Source organism: Hemitrygon akajei, chromosome 9 (assembly GCF_048418815.1).
Source record: "Hemitrygon akajei chromosome 9, sHemAka1.3, whole genome shotgun sequence".
Taxonomy (NCBI): domain Eukaryota; kingdom Metazoa; phylum Chordata; class Chondrichthyes; order Myliobatiformes; family Dasyatidae; genus Hemitrygon; species Hemitrygon akajei.
This window is the reverse complement of record NC_133132.1, coordinates 141,326,941-141,336,866: the sequence shown is the minus strand read 5'-3', so window position 1 is coordinate 141,336,866 and position 9,926 is coordinate 141,326,941. Positions and strand designations below refer to the sequence as shown.

General features: G+C 40.2%; 1 protein-coding gene across 4 annotated transcripts in view; it reads left to right on the top strand.

The window, feature by feature from the left end:
* Positions 1–830: 830 nt before the first annotated feature.
* The window catches only part of trim54 (tripartite motif containing 54), a 67,179-nt gene continuing 58,083 nt past the window's right edge, over positions 831–9,926 (top strand). For all 4 annotated transcript variants that reach the window (XR_012100321.1, XM_073057138.1, XM_073057137.1 and 1 more), the window contains exons 1-4: positions 831–1,108; positions 1,590–1,762; positions 6,093–6,264; positions 6,437–6,532. Coding sequence is in view for 3 of the 4 variants with exons in the window: in XM_073057138.1 (XP_072913239.1) it covers positions 941–1,108; positions 1,590–1,762; positions 6,093–6,264; positions 6,437–6,532 (609 nt within the window). In the remaining variant the exon portion in view is untranslated. The remainder of the gene's footprint in view (positions 1,109–1,589; positions 1,763–6,092; positions 6,265–6,436; positions 6,533–9,926) is intronic.

The window sequence follows — 9,926 nt, the reverse complement described above, 5'->3', positions numbered from 1 at the left end:
ATACAAATTTCTGGGGTATAGATATGGTAAATGCAAGCAGACTTTTTTCTACTGAGGTTGAGTGAGACTCGAATGAGAGGTCGTAGTATAAGGGTGAACGATGAAATATTTAAAGGGAACTTGAGGGAGATCTTCTTCACTCAGACGGTGGTGCATGTGTGGAACATGCTGCCAGCAGAAGAGATGGATGCAGATTAAATTAGAACTGTTACAAGAAGTTTGGGTAAGTGCATGGTTGGGAGGGTTATGGAGGGCCACGCTCCAGGCACAGTCGATGGGACAAGGTTGAAAAACATTTTGGCATGGGCTGAAGGACGTATTGTTTGTGCTGTAGTATTCTATGGCTCTAATTAAGGAACACCGCCTCATTGTGTGGGATATTTCAATTAATTATATTGTTTGCACATTGATTATTATCAAGTGAAGTTAGAAGTATTGATTTAATGATGACAAATTGCTGTGGAGAATGACACACACAATAGACAGTATTTATTTGAAATACCTGTTAGGTATTGGGAACAATTAGCCTTTTTTCCTCTATGGATTTAATTTCATGATTTAAGATTTGATTTTAATGTAAGGCATTGATTCAAAACCATATGGAATGAATTCAGTTTGAAGAATTTATATTTAATCTGTAGCAAACTTCATGAGTAATGGTCAGTTGACAGTGAAAAGAACTGCTCAACAAATGGCTCTTCCACATCCCAGTCTCTCATTTCATGAGATAAATATGGAGCGAGGAATGCAGAGCACATAACTGTTGGGCCACGTGACTTGTTGCTTAAAAGAAAAAAATACGATCCTCTGACAAACTGTTCTAAATTTAACTGTTTGTCCATCAGTTGGCCTTTGAGTTAAGAGAGAAAGGCAGAAGAAAAGAGAGCTCTGAAAAGAGGAAGAAATTTGATTACCACTTTACCGATAAGTCTTTTCGGGGATGAACCTCGCAGTGGGCTTCAAACCAATGCTCGGAGATGCACAGACAATGGACAGTTTGGAGAAACAACTTATTTGTCCTATCTGTCTGGAAATGTTCACAAAGCCAGTAGTAATTTTACCATGCCAGCATAATTTATGCAGAAAATGTGCTAATGATGTTTTCCAGGTATGTGTTTCATTCATTGTTATTAATTGGATGTGGTGTAATTGTTAATTTATTTTGAACAGAGGAACGTTAACAGCATTTATACTTCCAGTAAGATGAGTGAACTGTTTGATCAAACAAGACATAGGGTGCCTGCACTTCGACATCTGAAAAGACAGCTTTACTGACATTTTCGACTTGAGGTTTAAGGAAACAAAACGGTATAATGAGGAAAAGAAAATATCAAAGGAAATATAATCAGGGCATTAACATGGCGAGAGAAGTGGAAGAAATAACAATCAAGTATAGATCAGCTGTTTAAAAATAGAAACATTCTTGTGAAAGATATTACTACCATTGAAGTGGATGTTTGTAAAACGGAAGAAAGTTATCAAAATAGAAATTTTGAGAAAGGATATGTGGTCTGAGAATAATAGCTGAATCATTTAGTAAGCTGATTGTTAGGGTTAATTGACATTATCATATGATATCTCATTCCCAGGCATCCAACCCATTTTGGCAGTCAAGGGGTTCCACAACGGTGCCTTCAGGGGGCCGCTTTCGGTGCCCTTCCTGTCGACATGAAGTAGTGCTGGATCGACATGGGGTTTACGGCCTGCAGAGAAATCTCCTGGTGGAAAATATCATTGACATCTACAAGCAGGAATCATCCAGGTTGCGCAATGTACTTTATTTATAGAGGCAGTTGGGCAGACAGAGTCAAAATGTTTCAGTGAATGTTTTGAAAATATATTTATATGAGACATGGTTTTTTTTTTTTGAGTTTGCCTTTTGTTTTCTCGTTTGTCCTCTCATGAACTGTACCATCATCTTAAAACCTTTCTTTCAGCCATAGTCTTGCCAGCGGAGGTGGGGGGGGGGGGGGGAAGGATTAACATAAAAGGTATTTTTCCACCAGTACCATTCCACTATTTAATAATTAGTGGGAAAGGTGAAATAGCACTGACCCTTGTGAATGGGAAATCAGAAGTAAAATATTCTACAATATGGGAATCTAAATAAGAATGGTTAAAAGTATAGAGAGCAACAAGATTGAAAGTCATGAAGGTGGTGAAGTGAATTGGGTATCAAGTCAAGTTTATTGTCATTTAACTATATACATGTATGTAACCTATCTAACCATATAACATACAGATAATAGAAACGAGACAATGTTTCTCTGAACCAAGGTGTACACATAACTCACAATAATTTATGAAGTTAAGGATAAAATCTACAGATGAATAACAAACGATAAGGTATGAGACAGACTAACCAGTGACACTTCAAATACAATGCAGCCGGGAGTTCAGAAGCCCAATGGCCTGGGGGAAGAAATTGTTTTCATCCTGATCGTTCTTGTTTTTATGCATCATAGTCTCCTGCCTGATGGTAGAAAGTCAAAGAGGATGCTGGATGGATGGATGAAGCAAGCTTGGGATATTTAAATTGTTTATTATTTCACTTACATCTCTGAGGCTTCCGTTGGTCAGAGTTGACCACGGAGATTGCATCCTAGCTGTCTAGATACACAAGCCTGGGCAGTACGATATGGAGAGCAAGCTTCCCCTCTCCACATATCTGATGAACCCAAATGAATGGCAGAGACCGATAGAGTTTGATACCAGCAGTGTCACAGGAGTTGCCAGTCAGCATTGAACTCAATGTCAGACTGCTTAGGAACTCCAGCTCTGGATATTTCCCTCGGGGTTTACTCCTGGAGCCTACCCCATGAGTGGGTATAGCCGCAAGGGAATGGAGGTTTGAGATCAGAGCTTTCCTTTCAGCTACCAACCATGTATGATGAACCCGATCTGTCTGTAGTGACTGGTTTTAAGGCGCCAGTAACCCGCCTTTGCCCCTTCTCCTGTCAGTAGAAACAGTTCTGCTGGGCTTAGTAGCCAAGCCACACGTGAAGGCCAGGAGCTGGACTTGGTTGTCAGAGGCATTTAATGGGAGCTTGTCCCCATTGCCACCCCTAGCTATGACAACCTTAAGGGACCTTAGTATTACTCTGAAATTAGGAGCCCCTATATTATTTCACAGAAGCCTGAAACAGAAAAAAATAGTATTAAATTAAGCATGCAGTGCTCAATCTAGGAGATCAATAAAGGATTATAATGAAATGAAAAGTTAACACATTGCACATAATGAATTGCATGGAGATAATTAATTGCTCATTACGTGCCATGTCGTATGATGTAGATGATCATGGTCTTTCCATGACCATGATTGTTCTTGGCAAATCCTCCTACAGAAGTGGTTTGCCATTGCCTTTTTCTTCACAGTCGCTTTACAAGATGGGTGACCCCAACCATTATCAATACTCTTCCGAGTTTGCCTGCCTGGCTTCAGTGGTCGCACAACCAGGACTTTTGATATGCACCAACTGCTTATGTGGCCATCCACCACCTGGTCCCATGGCTTCACGTGACCCTGATGGGGGATTGGGAGGGGTGGTGCTAAGCAGGTGCCACACCTGGCCTAAGGATGACCTGCCTTGTACCTCCTTTCGTAGAACTACATCTCCTCTCCGCCACCCTAAGAGATAAGAGGTGCACAATTCAACTGAACAGATTTTCACAAAGAATGTTTGAAGAATGGGGTGATATTTGTACAACCATCTTTGAGAGATGCATTAGATTACTAGTGTACTTAATGATGCTTATTGGAAGGCAAATAACAAATAACCAATGTTGAAGTATATTTTAATTTATCTACCCAGCCTCACTCCAGTCATTTACTGTTTTGATTTGTACTTTGTGAGAAAAGATTTTGTCACTATTCTCATGCTTATTTCCTGTAATTTGTAACCTATTTTATAAATCCTTCTCTTTTAGCTGAGATTCACTCTTTCACCTAGTTCAAGAAAATCTTTTATTAAAGCTGATGACCTCAAACAATCTCTCCCCTAAACAGATGGGTATATGGTCACCAAATTTAATTGGATTCACCGAACACCTCCCTTCTTATCAACTCCATTTCTAATTCCAATAACTGTATTGGAATATAGAAAAACAGTCAAATAAGATTGGAGGAAAATACCTAATTAGATTTTTCTCCTCAGTTGTTTTTAATCAATGGGCTACGGTTTAATTTCCAGGCCAATCAGGGACAAAGTCCTCCCCACTCCTGAGCATATTTATTGTTCAGGAGTGCTGCCAGAAGAAAACAAAGGATTCAAAGTGCATTTAGTATCAACCCCAAGATACTCTTCCCCGCTGACAGCCCGAAACAAAGAAAGCCATGGAACCCATTCCAAGAAAAGCATTAACTCCCCCCACCGCACTCCCCGTACCCCACTTCATGTGCAGAAAACAATTCCTGCGCAGCAACAGAAAAGAATGGGCAAAAACACAGAATATAAAGCACAAAAACTAAAGAGTCCATATCAAGTTCAGCTCAGAATTCATTATCTGCAGCCCGCCCTGATTCAAAGTCACCCAAAAATAGCAACAGAAGAAGGGAGCGGCAGGAAACCAGAAGACACAACATAATGTGAACGACAGTCCAATCCACAACCGCATTGATTGTTCCTTGCTCTGGGACCATCCTCCGACAGCTTCAGGAGAGAGAGACCATTTGAATGCAGGGACCTTCCTTTGGGAGCAGTGAGTGAGAGGGAGTGAGAGAGACCATCGCATGAAGACATCTTCTCCGGCAGCAGCAAGCGAGAGGTGGGGGGTGGCACGGGCCACCCGTTCACCTTCTGCATTCGCCTCAATTTTCCTTGATGCTTTAATTGGCAAGTTCGATGAGAAATGGAGTCGATCATGGGCTTACGCCTAGTCTCCAAACATTTAGGCCTCAAGGAGACCCCTTGCCTCTCAGAACATTCCTGAAAACAGCAAACCACCAGATCACTCAATTGGCCTGAAAACACACCATCAAACCGTAGATCACAGGCTCCAACAGTTGCAGAACTATATTTGAAAGAAAAAGAAGTGAGAGAAGCAGCAGTTTTGTGGACCAGCTTGAGGATGTTGCTTGTGATAGCATTGTTCCCCGTGCCATCTTCTTCCATCAAGGATCCCCATCATCCCGGCCATGATTTCTTGCTACTACCATCAAGCAGGAGGTACAGGAGCCCTAAGTCCTACTCCACCAGGTTTAGGGACAGTTATTACCTTCAACCATCAGACTCCTGAACCAGTGTGGATATCTTCATTCATCTCAAATCTGAACTGATTCCACAACCTACTGACTCATTTTCAAGGTCTCCACCACTCACGTTCTCAGTATAATTTATTTTTTTATTTGTATAATTTGTCTTTAGCACATTGATTATCAGTCTTTGTTTATGTATAGTTCCTCAAAAATTCTATTGAATTTCTTTATTTCCCTAAAAATGCCTGCAAGAAATTGAATCTCAAGTTATTATATGGTTATACGTACTTTAATTTGACTTTCACTATGGTGTAATTCCTTGATGTTTATTGTTAGTATCAATTCTAATTCTATTTCTTCCTCCTCATTCTAGGGATCTTCTTGCTTCTCCCAAACAGTGAAGTATATGGATCTCTCACTTCCTTTACGGCATCTTGTCAACATGCTTTCTATACTTCTCTCCATTTTTTAAATTCTTCCTCCTTATCTGAGAGATGTGTCTAAAAGAAAGTTCACGAAGGAGGCTAAATAATCAAATTTCCTTCCTAGATGATCAAGAGATAGCACAGAAAATCGCAATGGCCTTGGTAATTCATTGCATTGAACACCTCCTGATAAAGGTTCCGGTGTTAGGTGTATGGGGCTGGGGTGATGGAGAAGTGGCAGAGGTCAGAGGGACCGCCAAGGATAAGTGGGTGAGGTGATGGAGGAAATAACTGGGTGGCAGAGTTCACGAGTTCAGAGTTCAGAGTTCACCTCCTCTGTTCACGGAGGTGAGAAGATATTACCTAAAGGTGGGAGAGGCAATTATCTCAAGAGAAATGAAATATCTCGTTCTTTTAGTTGCCAATACTTCCTGTTGTGGCATTTCATACTTTTCACTAATAATTTTCTTCAGACCTCTGCACAGCAAGCCTGACCAGCAGTTAATGTGTGAAGAGCATGAAGATGAAAAGATTAATATCTACTGTCTAACCTGCGAGGTTCCAACCTGCTCAATGTGCAAAGTCTTTGGTGCTCATAAAGATTGTGAAGTGGCACCTCTGCAAAATGTCTACAAACGTCAAAAGGTACGTTGGAGTTCTTTAACAAAAACCGATAGTGTTTTGCTTAATGTATCTTTTAAAAAATGCTAATATCTTAAAGGAGTTGTTAAGATGTCAGAGAAAATGTTCAAGCCATGGACAAACATGGTACTGTTGCTGCCTGGAATGGTCTGACAAGTATTTCTATTCTTCGCAGACTGAGCTCAGTGATGGAATTGCAATGCTGGTGGCAGGAAATGACAGAATCCAGGCAATTATTACTCAGCTGGAAGAAATCTGTAAAACCATCGAGGTAAGCAGCTGCATGTTAAAAGTATCTGTGACTTGGCTCACGGAATAAATACTCTTTGTCTTGTAGTGTATTATCTGTTGAACTGATCAAACTTTCCATGTTTACAATAGTTCTTCGTCACACTCGTTGTTCCTGTGCCTGTCAGTGTGCATTGACTTCCACTCAGGCAAAGGCTCAGGTTAAAAGCCTTTCTCATTTTCATTTCCTGAACTTGCCTCTGCATTTGCATTCTGCTCCAGCTCTGACGTTCTTCGCCAGTCTGACTTTAATGAGCAACTCATTCCCTCAAATGTGACCATATCTTCAGCTACAAAGGTCCTTAGGTCCACAATTTTCTTCTTCAATCTCTCCATCTTTCCTACCATCAGACATTCCTTCGATCCAGCTTTTGCCTGTTTATCCTAATATCTGATTGGCTGTCAGATCTGGTCTTGGGAAGTATCTTAATATGCTTTGCATGTTAAAGACTCTTTCGGAATACACTCCGCTGTTGCTGTATAAGAACATCAAATGAGGAACTATAGGAAATTTATAGGCTGTCTTCAGCTACCAGAAATTTGACAACTAAAATGCTGAAAATAGCAATGTAAGCAAGTAGCTGGTGAGCTGTGCCTGTTTAACAATGACAACTCCTTACAACGTGTGGCATGTTACGTTTTAATGATCTGCAGCAAAGCAGCATGAAGTTTCTTGTCATTAAAGGATGTAGATTAATATTTTTTCCCTCTGTGAACAAGAGTTATTCTGTTTCATAGTGCTTGGCAAAAATGTGTTTTAAAAAAAACCTTTAGTAAATACAAATCTATCATATCCTACTATAAAGTTGTTTTGCTAATATCTCCAAGTCACAAGGTGATAGAGAGGATTTTCTAAACTTAATCTTTGTCCCTTATCATTCCTGCATTAAACATTAAATTTTGTCCCCTTGATGCACCATCAATAACTCACGCCGAGACTTAGGAAGTGAGATATCGGCTTTTATTGACTGAAGAACAACACTACATCCTGGGGAAAATGAGGGAGAGCAGCAGGCCACAGTCGCCTTTATACAGGGGTCTGTGGGAGGAGCCACAGGGGCAGTCAGCAGGGTCTTGGGAGGAGCCACAGGAGCAGTCAGACAGGTATATCTAGTTCACCACACCCCTCCCCTGCAAATGTTCTTAAGATGGTGAAGAGGAGAGTGTGTGTGTGTGTGTGGGGGGGGGGGGGGGGGGTGTGAGAGGAAAGAAAAAGAATAAGAAAAGAAAATACTTCTGTGGAAACTCAATAAATCTGACTTCAGTGTATTGCTCAAGTAGCTACTCTTTGAACTCATGGGCTGAATGGTGGAATATGTTCATTAAAAAACGCAATAATGTCTGTCTGTTTACTGTGATTGCTTCAAAAGTTGTGCAGCTATGACCTGACAATGAATTTATTAACATTATGCTTGACCTCTGGATAAGAACCTAGAGGTAATAGGGAATTTGTTTCCAACGATCCTTTAATACTCAATGTAGGAATATGTTTGTCATTATTGATTTGTTGTTCCACACAAACAATCAGCCACTTTATAAATAAGTATGATTATAACAAAACTAATTATTTAATTCTTGAACGTTGAGAGCTACCAGTGCAATTAACCTGTGTCAGAAACAAATTGGGTGACTGACAGACAAGGATGGTTATTGTGTATTACAATAACTGACGTGTTAAGGGTATAATTGTGTGGCTGTTCATGTGAAGAGAAAAATAGTCACTTTCTAGTATATGGTGCATGTTTTGAAGAATCGGTGAATTATACCAGCAGTGGAACCTGGCTGAATGGGGAGATTAACTAGTGGGAAGTTTGAATGATTGTGCGAGAGGAAGCGTAGACCAAGAGAACTGGAAGACATGTTCAAGAGAATGAGGATTTAAGAAGCTTTCACCTGGTTAAGTGGGTCAGGTTATGTTGGCTTTAGCATGCAAATAGTGAAAGTATTCCCTTCAATTTTTCAATGAAATACACATCCTTCATTCCAAATTCTATATATATTGAAGACAAAAACGGAAAATGCTGGATGTATAGAGTACATCAAGTTCTATCTGTGGGTAGACAGATGGAGTTAACATTTCCTGTCAGAAACTCTTCCCCACCGTCACTTTATTTTGAATATATAATTAAGTTTGTCCTGGCTACTGTTTTAAAATTGTGCTGTTAAGAGAAGGATATCTTTATAAATTCTTATTCCTTATGAACCAAAATATTTTTCTCTCATTCTGTTGTTTTGACTTATGGTCGCATGTGTTCTCTTAGCTGAAATTCCTTAAGGATTTGTCACACTTGCTGGTCTGTGACACTGTAAGTTATTTTGGGAATACTTTTCCCCCAGAGAATGCTGTCATTACCAGCTTCTTTCTATCCCACTGCAGAGCACCGTCTTCCTCAATTCCTGCATCCTCTGCAAAGGATATCAAAGTATATCAAATGATATGCTTTGTATCAAAAGGACAGGCAGGAAGGCATAGGCGGTGGTGTGGCTCTGTTGGTAAGGATGGAATTACACCTTTAAGCAGAGGTGAGATAGAGTCAGAGAATTTTGAATCTTTGTGGGTGGAGTTAAAAAATTACAAGGGTTAAAAAACATTATGGGAATCATATATAGGCCTCCAAATAGTAGCTAAAATGTGGGATTGAGATTGTAAAGAACTGAAAAGGGCATGTAATAAAGGTAATGTCACAGTTGTAATGGGGGATTTCAATATGCAAGTGGATTGGGAAAATCAGGTTGGGGCCAGATCACAAAAGAGGGAATTTGTGGAATGCTTATGAGGTGGCTTTTTAGAGCAGTTTATGCTTGAGCCTACTCGGGGAAAGACTATCTTGGACTGGGTACTGTGAAATAACCTGGATCATACTAAAGGAACCCTTAGGAGGCAGTGATCAGAATATGATTGATTTCATGCTGCAGTTTGAGAGGGAGAAGTATAAGTCGCATGTATCAGTTTCGTAATGGAATAAAGGGAATTCCAGAGGGCATGAGAGAGGAGCTTGCCGAGATGGATTGGAAGGGGATACTGGCAGGGATGACAGCAGAATAGAGGTGGCTGGTTTCTGGGAATATTTCACAAGGCGCAGAATTGATATGTCCCACAGAAAAATAAGTTCTCAGATGGCAGGGCTAGACAACCGTGGCTGACAAGGGAAGTTAAGGACTGCATAAAAGCCAAGGAAAGGGCATATAAGGTAGCAAAAGTGAGTGGGAAGTTGAATGATTGAGAAGCTTTTAAAATCCAATAAAAGGCAACTAAGAAAGGTATAAGAAGGAAAAAGATGAAATATGAAGGCAAACTAACTGATAATATGAAGCAGGATACCAAAAGTTCTTTCCAGTTATATAAAGAATAAAAGCGAGGTGAGAGCGATATTGGA